The sequence below is a fragment of the Megascapheus bottae genome, chromosome 8 (assembly GCF_031878675.1).
Source record: "Megascapheus bottae isolate mThoBot1 chromosome 8, mThoBot2.hap1, whole genome shotgun sequence".
Classification (NCBI taxonomy): Eukaryota; Metazoa; Chordata; class Mammalia; order Rodentia; family Geomyidae; genus Megascapheus; species Megascapheus bottae.
The window spans coordinates 26263467-26284522 of NC_143516.1; the positions used below are offsets into that span (position 1 = coordinate 26263467).

The following is a 21056-nucleotide window of genomic DNA, read 5'->3' on the forward strand; positions in this document are numbered from 1 at the left end:
ACCCCCATAATTTTCAAAAGAGAATTTTAGATGATTATCTGTACCACAAATAAATATATGAACTCAGTCAAATTTTTTTATTTTGAAAGATGTTGGTAACTTTAATTTCAATAGTTTGGAAATCACAAATCAGATGCTCATACCTTTCAGTTTTGAAAGGATTATTTCATCACCTGTTAATATTAAGGCTATATAATACATGTTTCCTTGTACATCAGGCTAAGTAGTATAAAATATCAGCTAACATTACTCTCTCTGGCCATGAGAAAGTAACACTGAGATTACTGAGTTCAAAAGCCAAATACAGTATGTTGACCTGTCCTATGAGCCAGGAGAACTTAAAATATGAAGCACCACCAAAAAGAACTAGGCTTCCTCTTTTTCTATATTTGATTTTCAACAGCCTCTCTGCCCCCTTTCCAGCAAACTTAGTAAACGATGGTAATTTTTAAATGTACTTCATTTTCTTCAGAGACCTTTAGATTGATACCAAAATGGAAAGTACCACGTCTGCTCTTTAGCAGCAATAGAAAAGGGCTCAGGCAACCTGTCCCAGAGTAATTTAAAAGTTACTTTGCCCTAACCCTTAAAAAGAAAAGTACCCCAAAGTATTCTCATATAAACCAATTGGCGAATTTATTGTAGTGTTGTCTTCCTGTCCCCACCTTACCAAAACCAACTGTTGAACCTTTCCCACTTGGAGCACCTAGTCCTGCCTCTGTGCAATGAAATGCTTCCCAAACAGACCTTTGAACAAAGAGACCAGTTACAATTTTGTTCTTTTGACAAAGGAAAGCAAGAAGCATCCTAATGGAAAGTATGCGTTGTGACAGTGTTCGATCCTGTTGGACCACAAGGTGGCGCTGACACATAGAAATCAACTGGGTGAAGTGACTATGTATTATATTTTTCCTCTCCTCTCATGCCCTTTGGTTAATCTCGTATTGTTACAGTATCCCACTTTGTTACTTGGTGTATTGTATAGATGTTTACTTGCTTATTTGAAATGGGAGGGGAAAATGAAGGGAGGCAGTGGGGGAAAGAAAATGGGGACAAAGACATGAGAGGGGATTTCAATGTGTGAGAAGTACTGCACCCTCTTTCTAGTGAATATGACTGTAAGCCCTCTATACATTGAAATTTAAAAAAAAATCAACTGGGTGATGATTCAGTTCTATGAGCATTGACTTGATACGTTTTTTCCCTTCCTTTTTTCATTTATTTTAATTGAAGATAATCTTTGTAGGACATTTTTTGTCTTTACTTTTTCAAGTAATATAACAGACTCTTACTTATCCACTGATATACATAATCTCTAAATTCATGAATAAGCTCAGAAAACCAGCCACAAAGTTGTCTAGGAACTTCTAAGCTTACCTCAACATGTTGGAACATGAATTTGGTTATTTCTAGTGTACCAACGATGGTGAGAAGAAAATCAATGCAAAGGTCTGCGACAGGTCACAGAATGATCAGAGAAAGACTGACTTAACACTGGGCCATTTTAAAGGCTCTAAAAAAACAAATTGACAGAGACTAGGTTGAAATTCAGTCTGATTTGTGTAAATTTATCCAATGAAGTCTGTCTCTCCACAATGCAATTTCTCTTTTTCTTTGAGACTTAACCAAGACTGAATATCCTTTGGGGAAAGTTTCATAAAATAGTTTCATGTCAGTTCTGGAAGTCCTCCTCTCTTGGCCAGAGAATCAAACCTCTTAATAAAAGAGAAATTCTGACAATCTGGATCCTGAAGTGTTATCAAGACTGAGTGAAAAACAGGTAACTGTTATAGATGTGGGCTCAGTAAGGTAAAGTTATTTCTTTACTTTTGGGGGATTTTTTCCCTTATGGTTTGTTATCCCCTGTTGTTGCTGTATCTGAGTTTGCTATCTGTTGTATTGTATATACAATTATTTGTTTATTTGATTTAGGGAAAAGAAGGGGAAAACAAGATAATGAGACAGGACAAAGGGTGAACCAATATAATAGCGATATTCACAAGACAATATGTTGGAAATGAACTTTACAACTTGGGGGTAGGGGGTAGGGGGAGGCAGAGTGGGAGAAAAGCATGGCAAGAAGTACAATGTTCAAGAAATAATGCACTCACTACCTTACAAATGTAACTGTAACACCACTATTATATCACCCTGACAATAAAATAGAATTCATTTAAAAAACACACAGGAAAAAAATATGCTTATTCAATGTTATATTTCACAGTGAGGTTTTATCAGTTTTAAAGACTCACATTATCTGTAATTTACTTCAAATCTTTCAAGACTTCATTATAAATTGGCAGAATACATTGCTATTTATCATGAAATAACGTTACTTAGGTTAACCACAAAGGAATCGTACTAATTTTATATTTATTTATTAGTGAATTTTGGATCTTAAAATTGAAACATTGTTGAACTAATTTTGTGATTAAGGGTTATTATTTATTATTTGTTCAAAAAAATCATAATGGCCCACACACCAGAATCTATTCTACTACATGATTGTGGTCAGTTTTTGAAATTTCTGATTCTTCAAACTTTATAGTTGTGCATTTTAAATTCATGAATACTTCTTGGAAGTGTTTCTTTAGAAAAACCTTTAAAAAATATGTCCAAATAACGTAGAATTATGTTTCTTCAAGAAATCTGCTAGACCTGGAACAGACAAGAAAAAAATATGTGATGTAAAATCCAGTACAAAATCTTTAGCTTTATTTGGTAGTATGCGATAAAGAAATTTTATTTCATTTCCTTTCTGCAACTTAGTGATAAAAATCCTCCCTGATATGATGAAAATATAGCATGTCCATTTTTACATTATTTTCAGTGTCATTTGACAAAGACTGGTCAACTAATTTGATTTCATCATTTCTGTGAATTTAATAATGAAGGTAAATTACGAGCATGGTATTTTACTGGAAAGAGCTTATAAAATAATGCACATGGTTTTGGTAAACTTATGATTATAAACTACTATGACTCTATTAGACAAAAAAAATTGAAGCAACCCAATTTAAAGTGAAAGCTTTAAGAAAGACTCATACAAACAGAAGGAGACTTGGTGTAGCACTCGATGTGTGAAGGAAGGCTGCCTGGAGTCTCTTATCCACATTCTACAGCTGGGCTGACTTCCTAAAGTTTGTCACATTTGTCTTTCCTTTTCTTTCTTTTTCATTCCTCTATCCTTCTTGCCTGCCTTCTTTTCCTTCTTTATTTTCATTCATACAGATAGATAGACAGACAGACAGACAGACAGACAGACAGACAGACAGACAGACAGACAGACAGACAGATAGGAGTTTGAACTCAGGGCTTTGCAGTTAATAACTAGGATCCTTACGCATTCCTTCTGGCTGCTCTAGTTATGCGGATGTGGGTCCTCACTCTTTCCTGACCAGCTAAGATTGCTTTCTAATTCGTGTTTCCTACTATATCTGGGATAAGTACATACCACATTGCCTAGTACTTCGTTTTGCCAAGACTGGCCTGAAACTACAAGCTTTCTGAGCTCGGCTCCCAAGAAGGTAAACCTGTAGGCATTAACCATCATACCTGTTGTGTTTGGATACCTTTGATTCTCTGAAATGCAAATGTGCTTTTAAAAAGTTATATAATCTATTCATGCTTATTTCCTTTACTTACACTTTTCAGCTTCAAACATTTTACTTTGCAAAACTCTAATACTACAATCATATTTTAGTTTAGCTAAAATATAAATGACATGATATTCAGATATTCATGATAGTCTTTTCAGTGCATTTTGAAAAGTTTTCTGTAAAATCCAACATAGACGTAATGAGACAGAGGAATTCTTCCATGACTAATACCATTGGATCCCCCAAAACTTGTATAAACCAAATTAATAATGATTCCATTCATTGTGGTACATTTCATTTTAATATTTCTTTATGTTCTATAAACTTAAGAACAAGTGATAAAGTTATAAACAGTGTGTTCTTACCTGTTATTCTTTCCCATTTGCCAAGAGCACTTAAAACCACCAATACTGAATTCTGAGTAGCAGTAAAGTCTTTAATAAAAATGGCACTGTCCGTACTAACAAGTATGCGTGGTGGCAGGTGTTTCTGAAACTCACGCGTTTTAATCAATGTTGTAGGAAACCTGACGAGAGCTAAATAATCAACTGCAATAAGCCAATTTTTCATAAAGTCTGCTTCTTGGTTGGAATAATGAGCATACCTAAAAGAGAAAGTGTTCCATTATAATCAAACATGTCAGAATTTTAACACACTTGTTTCAGGAAGGAGAGGATCATTTCATGCAAATAACAAAAAATTGAAATGGAGACAAAAAATAAAGTAAAAGATGGTTCTCTGAAAAGATCATCAAAACAGATAAACTTTTAGCCAATCTAAGAGGAAAAAAGAAAAGACCTGATTTAAAAAAAATAGAGATAATATAGGGAACATCATAATAACACCAATGAAAGTCAGAGGAAATATTTTCAAAACACACGTTCGGGTAACATGAACATTTCAGAAACAGTGATTTTACACAGTGCATAGCAGAAGCAAGAGAGATGACTGAGAAGTAATCAGACATTACTGGCTGGATGCATCTATCTATTAGTATGGCACCAGTGAACCCTCTTTTCTTTGTTCTTATCATTCTGGTGCCTAGTATCTGTGATCAAGATAAAACTCTCAGGATGGGGGAAGGGGGAATCATGAAACAAGTGAACATAGTTCAACATGCATTGTATTTATAAACTGCTTTGTTAAGTAACAATTCCTGTACATAAATACTTGAAGGTAAGCAATTTTTAAGAGGGAAAAATTCACTCATTAGCATGTCAGATTTTTCTATTCTAAGAATTCGAAAATCTGTTGCTTTCTGGATTTTGCTTTTTTGTTCTTAGGCATTTGGGCAGTTAATTAGAAATAAGAGTCTCATGGACTTTCCTGCCCAGGTTGGCTTTGATCCTCAGATCACAATCTCTTGAGTAGCTAGAAATAGTCATGAGCTCTCAGAATCCAACTTTTGTAAGACTTTTAAATTATTTGTATGATTTTTTTTTTGCCAGTTCAGGGCCTGTGCACTGTCCTTGGTCTTTCTCAAGGCTAATGCTCTACCACTTGAGCCACAGCACCACTTCCGGCTTTTCTATGTATGTGGTGCAGAGGAATCAAATCCGGGTCTTCATGCATGCTAGGCAAGCACTCTACCACTAGGCCAAACTCCTGGCCCCTGTATGAAGTTTTTAAATGCAACACTTTCTCTTGGATTTTTGTCCCTCATAAAATAATTTCTAGTCTAGACCATACTCATCATTATAATCTTTAATGGTAAGAAATGTAATTTATCATTAAGCTCACATCAGGCACAGGCAAAGAAGGAAAGAAAAAAGGTAAGACAGAAAGGAAGGAAGAAAGACATGAGGATGAGGGAGCGAAGGAGAGAGGGAGGGAGGGAGGGGGGAGGAAAAAAAGAAAAGAAGAGAAAGAGAAAAGAAAGGAAGAAATAAAGAGAAAGAAAAAGAGGAAGGAGGGCGGGAGGGAGGGAGAGAGGGAGGGAGAAGGGAGGGAATCACCAGGAATAGTGGCAGTGTGTGTGTTTCCAGCTACTATGGAGGCATAGGTAGGATGGTCTTGAGTAGAGATAATTACTAAGCAGCACAAGATGGCTTGCAAAATAAAAATAATCAAAGCAGAGAGAGTGGGGGAGCACACCATGGGCATGGTTGAAATGGCAAACACCTGACTGACATGCATTAAGTCCTAAAGCCTAACACTGCCAACAAATAAAACATCTTTTAAAAATAACCTGGGATTCTTTCTTACCTGTCTTCAAAGAACTTGGCAGAATTTTTCAGGGATGAGATGTGTGCAGCCCATAAGTACTTCAGGATGAGAGTGAATGTACTCGAAGGTGACTGTATGTACTAAAGAGAAGAAATTTATCGTTATTTGAGCTGCTATAATAATTCTTCTTAAATTGCAAACTTGATTAGAAATATAGCTGAGAAATATTCTACAATGATACAATTATGTTTAATATATGAGAGATTCTAGTGTCTAACAATGTAAAGGGCAAAACATGTGCTTTAGTTTTAATACAGTATGTAAACCTTAAAAGATATTACCTTCAAGTATCTTCCAATGCTATATATATTATATTATATATATATATATTCCTTTTTTGTAAGTCAGCTCAAGGCTACCACCCTACCCTTGAGCCAAGCCCCACTTCCTGTTTTCTAGGGGTTAATTGGAGATAAGAGTCTCAAAGTCTTTAGTGCCCAGGCTAGCTTTAAACTGTGATCATCAGATGTCATCCTCCTGAGTAGCTAGGATTACAGGCATGAGCCACCGTGCATGGCTCCAACTCTACGTTTTACACAAGACAAGAATCTTTTTGATCATTTTCTTCTACATCCATTATTAAAACTCTCAGGAAATCTTAAGACTAACAAAATTTTGTTTCAACTTCAAGTTTAGCTATATTTAAAATAATGAATTCATAATCTAGGCAACTGGTAAGTGCCTTATTAGTCACTGTCTATGTTTGATTCATGTATTTGGGGAAGAGCATTGAATATTTAATTCAGAAATGTAATATAAATCTGTTATTTATGTAAATATGTGAGCATTAAAAATTTGATTGTAATATATTGAAAGATTGTTCTATAATCAATTCTTTACTTGCACTTTATGTAAGACATCATGATTGAAAAAGTTCATTTAATCATCTTAGCCTATAAATATTTTGTTTAGTCTGGACTTGTGCTATAATTTTATGAAATGAGAAAATCAGATAAATTCTGTTTTGGACAGTGAGAATAATGAGAGACAATGCCCTACTAAAGTACTTTGTCATATCTTAAGAGCATAAACTGTGAAACATAAAGAAGGAACCTGAAAAAAGGCGCTCCATTTGTTTATTACATCAGGGTAGGATGAGAGACAGCCAGAAACACTGTAACAAAACCTTTCTTGATTCTTGTATGGTGGCAACAGCATGATTTGATCTGATGATATCCCCATGATGCCAGAATCAACCGCAGAAAAGAATGGTAATACACTCAGGAAATAATTCAAATCTGTCAGAGTAAATACCTTATTGTTAAAACAATCAGATACAAAAAGCAGAGTGCCTCCACAGGATGGCTTAAATCAATAAGGAAAAGGTCACAGATTCAGAAAACTGGATGTTTGCCACTTAGAAAACACTGGATAGTAGACACTTAGAAAAACATGGTGAACCAACATATGCATGTTTACACAATATAATACCATATATATTATATCATATCTATGTATATTAAAATATATGTATATATACATATATGTATAAATATGTATGCATATATACATATATGTATATAAATAAAGTACCATCAGGGCCTTGCTTCTAATATTCCTATAATCATGAATATATGATTTAATGTACATAATTATAATCTTTTTAAAGAAAATTAATTCTAATAGAAGTGACAATAATTATTTTTCAAATCTGTAAGTGAAAAAGGAAGAAAATATTCTTTGGAATTTTTACTAAAAGCTAACTTAATCCAGGAATTTTACAACTTTTTGGTTGAGATGATTCTTACCCTTCATTAGGATGCCTGGAACTCACTGGCCTTAAACTCTTGATCCTATCGACTTAAGCCTAACTGTGCTATGTTGATTAGAATGTGGCATCACCTCTAGCAGAGATGACTACATCAATTTGGCTAAACCAATTAAGTTTATATTGATGTCTACTGTAATTCAGTGATACAACTGAGTTTTCATTATGTATGCACATTTGTCTTTCTCTGTCCCAGTGTTCAGCTAGAACTCCGGTAGGAGAAAAGGGAATTTTGAATTCCAGATCTGTGGGCATGACTTTTCTTTTTCTTTCTTTCTCTTTTTTTTTCTTTTTTGGTAGTCCTGGGGCATGAACTCAGGGCCTGAGCACTATCCTTGGGCTTTTTCCTCAAGGTTAGTTCTCTACCACTTGAGCACAGCACCACTTCCAGCTTTTTCCTGTGTATGTGGTATCCAGGAATCGAACTTGGGTATTCATGCATGCTAGGCAAGCGCTCTACCACTAGGCCAAACTCCCAGCCCTCTGGGCATGACTTTTCAAAAGATTTTCAAAGACTGTATTTGCAAGACATACAGGATGCACCATATATGCTATTTTTGGTACATTAAAACAGTGACCTTGATTCTGATTAACAGAAAATATAGTTAAGATATTATTGCTGAGCCTCAGAGGCTCATTTCTGTAAGTCTTACTGTTCAGGAGACTGAAATCTCAGCATCAAAGTTCAAAGCCAGGGGCCAGGAGTGGTGAGTATGGCTCATGTGGTAGAGCTCTAGCCTTGAGAAAGCCCAAGGACAGTGCTCACGCCCTGAGTTCAGGCCCCAGGACTGGCAAAAAAAAAAAAACACAACAACAACAACAACAACTTCAAAGCCAGTGGGGACATGAAAGCCTGTGAGACACTTCATCTCCAATTAACCAGCAAAAAGCCAAAAATGGTGTTTTGGCTCAAGTACTAAAGTATACACTTTGAGAGGGAAAGATAAGGGAGAGTGCCAGGCTATGTAAGCAAGCTCATAGGATATACACATACACTCACACACACACACGCATGCACACTCAATTGTTACATCAATTAATATTAAAATGAAAATGTATGACAATTCCTTCTGATTATTTTACCATTATGTACATGACTAGGGTCATGACATAAGGTACATGGAAGGATTAAGCCATAGTATCTGACATGCTTATGAGTTTCAGTATTTAACAATCTTGATGTGTGCAAAAAGTAAAATCATTTCCTTTGTCTTTCAATTCTCATTCTTTCTCATTAGCAAAATCTGATGTTTACTTTTTTTTTTTTTTGCCAGTCCTGGGCTTGGGCTCAGGGCTTGAGCACTGTCCTTGGACTTTCTCAAGGCTAGAGCTCTACCACTTGAACCTCAGTACCACTTTTTATTTCTATGTATATGGTACCGAGGAATCGAACCAAGGTCTTTGTGCATGCGAGGCAAGCATGCCACTAGGCCAAACTTCTGGCCCTCACGTTTACTTTTATGACCGGTTTAAATGCCTTGGTCCTTGGTTTAGTCTTTTCACTAAATATGCTCTAAAAATTATTATTATTAACTTGGTGTGTTGCTTTTTTTTTTTAATTCTAGAGACCAGGCCATGGCATAGGTGGTGAGGTTGATTAATTTTAGAAAGGAATTATATTCTTTTTGTGTTGTCTCTTTCTCTAAGATTTAGGCTAAATGTTTTCTTTGGAGACATATATCATGTATTTTGCTATTGAAGTGAACTTACCAGCCCACCAGCTGTCCACAGACAGGCACAGGTCTTCAGGACCATGGACGCAGTTAGCTCTTTTAGTGGGATCCACCAATCTGCCTAGAAGACAGAAAACCACAATGACATTTCTTATGCACATTCACTTAACTGACACATTTAATTTTTCAATGCACAAATCTTTACTTTTGTATTCCTTGTATTTGTAATTCCTATAGTTCCTATCCAAACATTCCATCATTCCTATCCAGACAGAATAATATTTGGTACATCAAGCAGTTGTTTTCTATGATAAGAGAAACCATAAAAATGTTTCACTTGGGGAATGGGTGCTACATCAATCTTAGAAAATGATAAATCATTTAAAACAATATTGCTACCATCTCCCTACTCCACACAGGGTTATAAGAAATTTTATAACATCTTGTGTTTTTCTGGAGTGTTGTTTTTACTATTTTGTTCACCCCAGTGGTTAGGAAAGAGTTAACCCTTAAACTTAGTAGTAATTATGAATATTTATCAACTTCTCAAAAGATTGAACATATCTGTTTGTAGTTGTCCAATGTGACTATATCTCATTGAAGTTTCTTGCAGATATCAGTAATGGAGAAAGGAAAAATGTGAAAAAGAAAAGAATTAAAAAAAACAATGATTACTAGAGAAAGTAGGAAAGAAGAAAGTCAAATATCAAAAACATGTATGGGATATACCGACATATTTTCCAAATCCTTCATGGTTCTACTGCTAATCACAGAAAGCAAGGTCTTTCTTACCTGTTTTAAATTGCCAGTCAAGCTGCAGAGGTAATCCCCATAGAACATTTTGTTCATTTTCTGGAGCAAATTTTGTGAAGTATTTGGCTGTTTTATTCAACAGAATTTTATACAGCCCCAATCTGCTAGTAAACAACCAGGCATCAATCACATAAATTCCATTCTGCACTGAGTAGTCACTGAAATCAGTAGGACTCTCCTTCCACCGTGAGGGATACAGATCTGAAAGATTAGAGAAGCCTGCTAATGAGGAAGAAAGACAAACTACTAACACCCATGTCCAGGAAAGCAAGCAAGCCATTGTTCATCTTGGAATCCAGACTGTACCAGAGCATTTATTGAAGAATGGAGGAGGAAGTCACAATATTTTTTAATCTCAATATCTTCACACCACTTTGCCTTCTTTTTCTGATATGTCAGAGGTGATGGCCCATTAGTTCATATTTAAGGTGGTGGAGTTTTGCCATCTTTTCATTATCAGTGCATTGAGTCAGCTGTGCATTAGCACAGCTTAGACATACTACATTTTGTTTAAAACTATTTATTCACTAACCAAAATTTTCCAGAACTATTTTACCCTACATGTAACTATAGAATATGTCAACAATACCATTTGAATTCTTTCCCCTCATGGATATATTTTAACTTATTTTACAAAAATACTCATTGGAGATTTAAATTACTGGATTGTTCACGAGATTCAAGATGTACTGTAAAATAGGTGGTGCTTTAAAGGTAAGTTTCTGCTTTATGAATGAAGCTTCATGTCTAGCCAATCAGCCAAATCAGATCAACAAAACCAGTGTGTCGGACAAAACCTGATAATTGACTCTTATCCGTTTTCCCTTTTTTTCAGTAAAAGAAACAGCATTTTAGCTAACTTGTTTTGTTGAGAAAACATTGTTGCCAATTATTGCAATTAAATGTTCCTTATCCAGAGGATTTTGGGGTGGCCAGGTATCCTCTTCCCTCTTAATTTGTTGTCTTACTCACTGAGCAAGTCACAAGGTCACGAGCAGACATTAATTTCCAAGTCAATGAGGTGCCAGGATGCTGTGCTAACTTAGAAGCAAAGTGATTTCAGAAGAGGGTTGATTTCTCAAGCAGGGTTCTGGGAGCTACATCTCTTCATATTACAATGAGTCCCTGTGTACCCAGAGGAAAAAGAGGCTTACCTCACATTCTCTTCACTGAGCCTCCACTCTGCCCTGCCTTGCGGACCAGGCTCCCTAAGAGCTGTCTTCTGTATCACTTTCCATCTTTTTCTGATTTGCTACAGAGGACTATCCTGTGATAATCTCAAAAACTGAATCCTTTTTGTGATCACATATTTTCCTTTTTCAGTGTGTCATCATGATTTGGAAAAAAATTGTGTAACACTTGTGAAGCTTGTGGCTCCTAAGAGAAATATTGTTGCATACGATAACTGCATATTCACAAAAATCACATAAATACATAATCATGTGATAATAACTTATTTACATTATAATTTCAAAATATCATTGGCAAGCAATGATTAAGAAAATCTGTCTACTGGTCAAACATCCCAAATTTCGAGTTAACCACACACCCAGATGTTTGTTCTCGGAGTCCTTCTGTTACATAACACTCAATTTTCTCTGTTGTGAATGAGGATGGAGATGTATCACTAACACTTGAAGATCCAATATGATAATGTACATGTGATGTAAATGTACATGTACATGTGAACCTAGTCACATTTCCTGGAGCTAAATGTTATAAAGGAGCTAATTTGCTACTCTTAATGCAATAGGGACGTCCACTTCTAGAAGTGGAAAACTCAAATCTCTACAGTATAATGAGACAATGGTTTGATAGTTGCAGAGTATGGTAGTTGCCTGGTTCTAGACACTCATTTAACCACACTACTCTAATCCCTCTGCTCTATCCTTGTTATGCAAAAGCAGGACATATACCAGGAAAAAATGGGGATTGTGTTCTCTTGCTGCTTTTATGTGGTCAAAGAGAACAGATGGAGTGAAGGGGGCAGGGTCTCTGGCAAACGTGAAGAGACAAGAAGGCTGACATCATTCAAAGTTTGACTCAATTTTATATGTAATATACTGCTAAATCTTCATGATTTTTTTTGTTTTGGGGGGCGGTTGCCAGTCCTGTGCTTGAGCTCAGAGCCTGAGCACTGTCCCCGGATTTTCTCAAGGCTAGGGCTCTACCACTTGAGCCACAGCACCACTTCTGGCTTTTTGCTATGTATGTGGTACCGAGGAATCAAACCCAGGTCTTCATGCATGCTAGGCAAGCACTCTACCACTAGGCCAAACTCCCGGCCCCTATCATGATTTTTTTATTCTAAAGTCTTCTCATTAATATTTCTCACAATATAGTTTCTGCTAATGCTATTAGGGAAATATTTGGTCTGTAGCAAAGCACTTGATAACAGTAGTTAATACATTGCAAGTGAGAAGGGGGGATATAAATGAATGAAAGCAACAGTTTGGGGGCTTTGTTTTTGTCTTTACACAAAGGAAGAAGGAATAAAGGTGAACTTCAAGAGAAATCTTTTCAGATATGTTATCTGGATGATTTGTTGGTGAGTTTAATATGTGTGATGAAATGGGACCATAAAATACATAAACTTTAAGTTGCCCAAATGAAGTTAAAAATAGATACACATGAGCCAAAGAATCTTAAATTCAGGTTCTAAGATTGGAGGACATTAGGTCACATAGTAGTCCATGCTGTCTCAAGGTAATAAACACCTCTTAATATAATTTGACCTAAAGAATGTAACTGGTGGGGCCAGGAGTTTGGCCTAGTGGTAGAGTGCTTGCCTAGCATGCACAAAGACCGGGGTATGATTCCTCAGTACCACATACATAGGAAAAACGAAGCTGGAAGTGGTGCTGTGGCTCAAGTGGTAGAGCTCTAGCCTTGAGAAAGCCCAAGGACAGTGCTAAGGCCCTGAGCTCAAGGCCAAAACTGGCAAAAAAAAAATGTAAGAGATAAGATCCAAGGGCTGTTAGCTACTATGTGGATGCTTATAATTGTGGGTTGAATTCTACTTCATTTCATATCATCCCGTCTTTTGTCCCTCTGGTGTCATGTAGGAATTCTTTCCCATAGTTCAGTCATGGGATGATTTGTGCATTAACATGGGAAGCCATCTGACACAATCCTTAGAAGCTTGAAATACATTTTTGCAATTGTTTTTAAGCATCTAGATCTACCTAATGGAGCAGAAAACAAGTGCTGCAGGCCTGAACTTCCTCTTTCACCCTTGCTGGGGCCAATGTTAGCCCATGAGAAAGTGAGTCCCCAAGTCAGCAGCTTCCTTGCTGACCTCCTGATGGTTGAAGGAAGCCTAGGTTTGAGGTTTGTGCCATACACCTAACATGTGGCAGAAAGGGTTGTAAATCCTGACAAGCTGCACTTCAAAATCGGTTTGTTTTGCTTTGTTTCATTTGTTTGTTTCCATGGTTGGTTTCCCTGCCCCTTCTCTCATTGGTAATAGTTGCTTTATGTTCAATGAACTCCATGTGTCAATAGTATGTGAAGCTTGATGCATGAATTTCTTTGAGCCCTCTAAAGTACCTTTGCTATGTAATATGTATATATACATATGTATGCTTATGTATATATATATGTATGTATATAAAATTATTTCACTACAGCTGTATATAATATTTATTTTCCTACTTTTATCACCACTAAACTCATAATTCCTATTTTCTTCCATTGAATAGTACATATGTTAGAATTTTTGTTTAATTTTTTGCATGGATAATTCTATTTAACCCAGATTGTTCTCCAACTACTGATCCTCCTGCTGTAGCTTCCTGGTAGCTAGGATTACAGATATGCTCCACTCTGTCTAACTTGATTTGTGTTTTTGAGACAGGAACTCACCACGTAACCCAGTCTTCTTTTGGATTCCTGATATTCTGGCTCTCCTCCCCACACCCCCAAACTCTGGGTAACAGTATAGGCTTTTTTTTCTTTCTTAGATTTAATGTAAGTCCATTTTATATGTGCTGTCACTTGTACACATCCTGTTCTTGCAAAAACAAAACTGTGCTCCTGACCCATCACAAGAGTAATGTGTTGTAACCATGTAACCAAAAGCAGATTAACAAAAGAAAGCCTAACCAACTTACACATACAATTTGTGTATCACAAGAGGAAGGAAGAAAAGGCACTAAACAACTGAAGAGTAAAAAACTATATGTTTAAGTTCAAAGGATAATGGACACTGTGCAGGAATAGGATTGAACAAAAATACTTAGCATTTATTAAAAATCAACTGGGAGGAATCTATGAAGCTGTGTAAGTGTCGATATTTGTTTGTTTGTCCTGTTTTGTTTTGACCTTAGGATGTAACATTTCTTTCTTCTAGAGATAGTGAGGAATATTCCTTGCATTTTGTTTGTTTGTTTTTCAGTCCTGAAGCTTGAACTCAGGGCCTGGGCACTGTCCCTGAGCTCCTTATACTCAAGGCTAGCACTCTACCACTTGAGCTTCATGGCCCACTTCTGTCTTTCTCATTGATGTGGTACTGAGAAATCCAACCCAGGGTTGGATTCATTCATGCTAGTGGTATTCTACCACTAAGCCACATCCCCAGTAGCAACCTTCCCTATTTTATGGACCTTCTAATCTACTTTCAAGAGACATTGTTCAGAAATTTCATTTACAGTAGCTCCTATTCATAAAGGTGACAAAAAGTCAGAGTGGCCTTTGTTCTTTAGTTTTCCCAGTTGCCAAATTGCCACATTCCCGGACACTGACTGGTGACTCTGCTGTTCAGGAAACAATGCTGCACTATTGTTCCTTCGCTTATCACTGTTTATAAGAAATGTGGTAACCATTAGGCTTTTAGTCCTCAATGCCCCAATTATCATACTAGATCTTTCCTTTTACCTGAAGGATGAAGGGATTTGTGACTTATCAGCAGATTAGATGACTTAAATGCTTGATGTGTTTTGGGTCATTCCCTGGTCACAGTTGGCTCTGTATTTTTTTGTACTCAGTCCTCTGTTTATCAGTAGTTGCTTTTAACCCTACTGTCTTTCTTGCCTTCAATGTTTTTGGTACTTCTAATCTAAGCTGCCTCTATGTTTGAAACTCTCATTTTTAAGATACTCTCTTTCATATTTTCTACTTTTTGGAATGAAAGCATCTTTTTTTCTTAATACACTCACCTGCTGCTTAACTTTAGTGGAACTTAGTTTAAAAAATATCATCTGTAAGAAAGATTTATCATTGTCTGTGGTTCCATGGCTTTTCTATAATCTTCAATTTTATGTATCATTATTGCAAAAATCAGGAGGCTATTTTATGGATCAAGAATAACATTGACAGTTCAATGAAGTAAATATCTGGGAGAGGTGGGGTTGCACCCAGAGGATTATTTCAAGAGTGATTTGTTTTACATTCATACATCAATAAAATGATGTACCTTTTATTCTTAAGTACCCAAGATCTCACAATATTCCCATCAGTGGAGATAAGAAGTGAATGCAGCACCAGAGTCAAGATGGTCATCTGCAGGAGTGGGGTGAACGAGCTGGAAGAGATTCACAGAGGTGGAACACGAGACTTCCTTCACATCCAGGTCCATGAAACTCATCTGACTTGGTAAGAGCGTATGGTTCCTGGCAGTTCCCCATCTATTAAGGAGCTTTCAGAATCAAAATCAGCGTTCCAACAGAGTGCTCCTTCAAGCCATAGAAGATCACAATTTAAGACAAGGAGCTGTTACCCCAACATCCATGCAAAACGGCAAATCTGCGTGGCAGTCCTAAGTGTTAAGAACTGGGAGCTAGCAAACCAAGACTGAGCAAATCGTTCAGTTCCTCCTATCACTACTGAGTACTCTCCAGTCTAACCTAGCTGTAGAATAGTCTGAGTACTATTTAACAAATATTTTTAAGAATCCGTAAGGTCTCAGAAATATGAGGGAAAGCTACCTGTGGACTAAAATCTGCTGTGAAAGATTACAGAGAGGTTGAGCAGAGAACCAGAGCAGTGTATTCAGATGCTGTGAAACAATGCTCTGTGGGAAACTGACATGTGCGCCACCTGGTGTTTGCTTCTGCAGTTACCAACTTCCTACAGTTCTCTTAATAATGGTCTAGGTGACCTGTAAAGAAAAGATTTTAACAAGTTTTCTTTGTTAGGAAGAGGAAAGAGAGAAAGGAAAAAAGGAAGAGAGAGAGAGAGAGAGAGAAAAGGAAGGAAGGAAGGAAGGAAGGAAGGAAGGAAGGAAGGAAGGAAGGAAGGAAGGAAGAGAGGGAAGGAGGGAGGGAGGAAGGAGAACGTATTGTAAGACATGATGGCTAAATAGATCATCTATAAAATATTTCTGTATAAATTATTTTTAACATGTATTTTTAATTAAACCTATCTTTCTCAAAGGAGAACTGGGGAGCTCAGATGTCTCACTTTCTTGCTTGCCCTCTGGAAATGAAATCTGTTCTTTTTTTTTATTGTAATTAGTAAAAGGGTTACATGATATTTGCCAGATAGAAGGTGCATTAATTCACATACATTGATACCCTTTCACATGTCTTGGTACCCGTTTCCCTCCCCCCCCACACCCCCCACCCGTCTTGGTTTTCCCCCCTTCCCTATCAAATTTCAAATATCCAAATACAAATAAATTCAATTTATCAGATAACAAAGTGAGATACTATACCAATATGAGATAACCAAGGGACAGCAAAGGAGATGAGAGACAACATAGTACATTAAGGACAACAATCATTCATTATGTGGCTTTTGTTTCAATATCCTGGAGGTCCTTTCAATTAGCTTCACATTATATGTCCTTATGTATCAAGATTTTGCTCTATTGCAAATCTCTGCTAGTAGAGCCCAAGGTTTCTACTGATTATGACAAATGAGGGAAACCATTGAGCCTAAGTTCCTTTGAGTCTGGCTTACTTCACTTAATATGATTTTTTCTAAGTCCATTTCCTAACAAATGGGGCGATGTCATTCTTTCTGACAGCAGCATAGAATTCCATTGTGTACAAATACCACAACTTGTTGATCCACTCATCAACTGAGGGACATCTAGGTTGGTTCCATATCTTTGCTATGGTGAATAGTGCTGCAATGAACATTGTTGTGCTAGTGGGTTTAGTATGTCCTTGTATGAAATCTGTTCTTATTTAAGTCTTGATTGCTTAAAATGTGTTATGAAACTTCCAGTGTATGACCTTTAAGGGTTATATGAGTTATAATCTGATTGGTTCTTCATGAAATACTCCCATGACTTTATCTCTTAGCACAATTGTTTGTGTTTATCTAGTCAGCATGGTAGTCACCTCTCTGACCTCTCTCCCATCATGCCAAGCTGGAAGAGACCCTTATGAGATTTGCTTATGAACTTGAAGATTGAAAATGTCTGCTTGTAATCACTATTTTTGCCATTCTTGATTTTTAAAAAAATAATAAAAATGAGGAGAAGATTGCTGGACTAGTAAACATCTTCTGTTTTTGTTTTTGTTTTTTTTCCCAAGCACTAGTGTGTGTTGGTATATCTAGTTTTATGGCACCTGTGGAGCTTGTGGTTCACATGGGAGCACCGTATGGAATGAATAAATTCACTTCAGAACAGTTTAAACTGTTATTTGTTAGTTGTGTTAAGAAAATTCATCTTCTGGTCAGCCTTGCAAAATTTCAGTTTAGCCACAGATTCAGCTAGATGGAACTTAAATGCATGATACTTAGACTCTTCTTTCGTAAAATGAGGGCTAAATATGTCTTTCAGAGTGTTTGAAAAGATACATTTTGATCAAATGTTTAATGATCTTAGCTGTATTGCATGAGTCTATTACATTAAAAAAAAGTTCTCTAGTGGCTATTATTATTTTAGAACTTCAAAATAATATACTCTTGAAGGTGGGAACTTTGAAGTTTTTTTAGTGATACAGTTGTATAATGATTAACACAGTATGTTCATTGCCTTGGTAAAGAAGTTTCACTTAGCTACACTCCTCTTAATTACTACCTTGACCTGGTTATGCAAAACCAGGGCACAGAACCAGGAGGAAACTAGAGTCACCATTCAAAGGCTGCCCCCTTGTGACCAAGCCGAACACGCTCAAGTCCCAAGTACAAAAGAAGCAAAGCTGTGTCTTCTTCCGGAAGGTTTTGATAAAAGGGTATATAGTAGGTTCGTACTGCTTTAGAAAGCACATGATTATTTTTTATTAAAGATTTTTTATTGTGATTAATAGAAGGGTTACATTATATTCACCAGATAAAAGGTGCATAACTTCACAAATATTAATACTCTTTCTCATGACATGGTCCCCATTTTCCTCCCACCCACCCGCCCGCTTATCTTCCCGCCCTCTTCCCTATCCAATTTCAAATAACCAATTAAGCACATATAAAGTATATCAGATAACAAGGTGAAATATTGTAACAATATGAGATAACCAAGGGATGGCAAAAGAGATGAGCAATAACACAGTACATTAAGGACAACAGTCACTCATTATATGGCATTTGTTTCCTTATCCTGGAGGTCCTTTCATTTAGTGTCATACTATTTGGCCTAATGTCTCTATATTTTGTTCTATTGTAAATCTCTGCTAGGAGAGCCCAAGCTTTCTACTGATTATGACAAATGAGGGAGACTATTGGGCCTATGTTCCTTTGAGTCTGGCTTACTTCACTTAATATTAGGAAATTAGGAAGCCTACAGAATGGGAGAAGATTTTCACTAACCATACAACAGACAAAGGCCTCATATCTAAAATATATCAACAGCTCTAAAAATTGAATCACTCCAAAACTAATCTCCAAAGAAACAACCATCCCATTAAAAGATGGACCAAAGACTTAAAGAGAGTCTTCTCTGAAGAAGAAATAAAAATGGCCTATAGACATAAAGAAATGCTCGACATCTCTAGTCATAAAAGAAATGCAAATCCAAACATGATTATTTTTTATTCTAACATGTTTATGCTAATAATTTTGTTAACAAATTTCTGCTTATGCTATTGGGGAAAACATAGAAAGATAAAATTATTTTCTTATCCCATTTCTGTTGGTTTGTGTTGGTATAGGGAGCTTGAACATGGGGCCTTGAATTCCCTCTTGACCTTTTCTACTCAAGGCTGGCTCTCTACCACTTGAGCCACATTTCTACTTCTAGTTTTTGCAGCTTAATCAGAGAAGAGCTTCACAGACTTTTCCATCCATGCTGGCTTTAAATTACAATACTCATATCTCAGCCTGTTGAGTAACTAGGATTATAGATATGAGTCACCAGTACCTGGCTTATTTAAATATTTCTTCGTAAAGAGCTCCTGAAAATTATTCTAGCCAAATAACTGGAATTATTTATTTCATGTATTTTACTGTTTACTTGTTTTTCCTCAATTATATAAAATAGTTTTTCATAGCATGGTTTGAAGATTCATATTTTTGCTGGGTGGAATGTATGAGTTGACTATATCCTTTCTTGTGGAACTGAGATGATCAAAAACAGAAAAGTTTCCTCAGTGGACTCTGAATGAGAAGAGAGATTATATTTGCCAAAAAGAAAGAGGGCCAAGAACACTAACTAGGGGCAGAACCATAGCAGAGTCCAGAGAAACAGAGAATTGATGGAGTAAATTTGCAAACAGTTTTTTTTTAACTCCAGCCTTGACTCGCCTCAGAGAGAAAAGAACCTACAGCCTCCACCACAAGGTACGCTGAGCAGAATCTGTGACAGGTGAGCAGAACTGCCTGTAGATGAACCCATTCCCTCTGCCAGCCCTAAACTCTGGGGTGGGGATTTAGCAGGACAGTGACCTCCTTTGTCTGACAAGCCAGCAAAGAACAGGCAATCTTTAACTTGTCATATATAGTAGGACAGAGATGAGGCACCATCTTGACAGAGGACCTCCTATTTTAGACTAAAGTATTGGAGGGTCCTGAAAACAAGGAACAATTGCAAATCAGGGTATTCTTACATATCCAGCCCCAGTGTCTGGGAGGTAGTCAGCGAGAGACTCAAGAAAAAGAACAGGCTTTGACGCAGGTGAGCTGACAGTTTAGTTGAAACCCAAGAAACACAAGATAGAGTGGTTACAGCCTCATGCTACCTGGTGAGAGCAGTGTTGTTGCCAGATCATGTCAGCAGCAAACCCTGAGTGTTGGGCTGGCAGAATGCTCAGCTTCCATGTGATGTGGCTAGCTGCACTGATCAGCAGGCACACAGAGTTTGGGACCAAACTACTCTGCAAACAAGAGAAATAAAGGACAATCACAGGTGTGGGTTTCTAGGGATGTCATTTCTTGGGATGGGAAGAGAGATGACCTTGAGAGGTGGTCAAGGAGTGGGAGGATAAGCACTGGAAGCTGTTGGTTAACAGCCTGGGGATTGGTGGCACTACCCTTTCTGGCTGGCATCAAGTCCTAGTGCCTGAGTATTAATACAGAAACACCAACCCTGGAGCCCCAAGAATACCTTCAGTCTGTGAGGTTTTGCTGCTAGACACAGCTGAACGCACTGAACATAGTTCCTGGGCTTACAAGATCACTCAGCTTCTTCCCCAACTCAAAGTGATGAATTTCTTAATGGCCAGGATCTGTAGGCAGAGCAACTAACTCCCTTAGTAATCTACCAGCCATGCAGAGCTCACAACTCCTTTGCACCCTCTCCCCAATCATGCCCATTTGGAAAATTCAACTCAACTTCTGCAGAATACAGAACTTTCTCAAAAGTATATCATTCTTGAGGACATAAAGCAATCTTAACAAAGACAAGAAAACAGAAATGGCTTTTTGTGTTTTGAGAAATCAGCATGGAATAAAACTACAAATCTATGGCCAAAAAATGAAATACATGGAGACTGACAGTGCTGAATGAGGAAAATAACAAGGAAAAAAATCTGTCAGATGGAAATGAAGTTGAACTTACTAGAACTTTTCAGACATAGAAATGATGTTTGATAAGTCCTTAGCCATACTATTAAAAAGGAGAGGGAAGGCCATAGTTAATAACATTAAAGATGA

At 37.0% G+C, this 21056-nt stretch overlaps 1 protein-coding gene across 1 annotated transcript; it reads right to left on the reverse strand.

The window, feature by feature from the left end:
• Positions 1-2602: 2602 nt before the first annotated feature.
• LOC150059685 (protein LEG1 homolog) lies at positions 2603-10359 on the reverse strand. Its single transcript, XM_090337750.1, has 6 exons — positions 10059-10359; positions 9304-9387; positions 6879-7063; positions 5805-5905; positions 3965-4203; positions 2603-2658 (listed from the first exon to the last, which is right to left on the reverse strand). Exons 1-6 carry the CDS (start codon positions 10357-10359, stop codon positions 2603-2605), a joined length of 966 nt encoding a protein of 321 aa, XP_090193876.1.
• Positions 10360-21056: the final 10697 nt, after the last annotated feature.

Bases quoted from the DNA above. Each gene is read 5' to 3' on its own strand.
- LOC150059685 (XM_090337750.1), bottom strand. From the start codon at position 10,359: ATGGCTTGCTTGCTTTCCTGGACATGGGTGTTAGTAGTTTGTCTTTCT. The intron at 9,388-10,058 runs GTAAGAAAGACC...TCTGTCTTCTAG, and splicing joins TGACTGGCAATTTAAAACAG to GCAGATTGGTGGATCCCACT. The intron at 4,204-5,804 runs GTAAGAAAGAAT...TTTCTCTTTTAG, and splicing joins GCCAAGTTCTTTGAAGACAG to GTATGCTCATTATTCCAACC.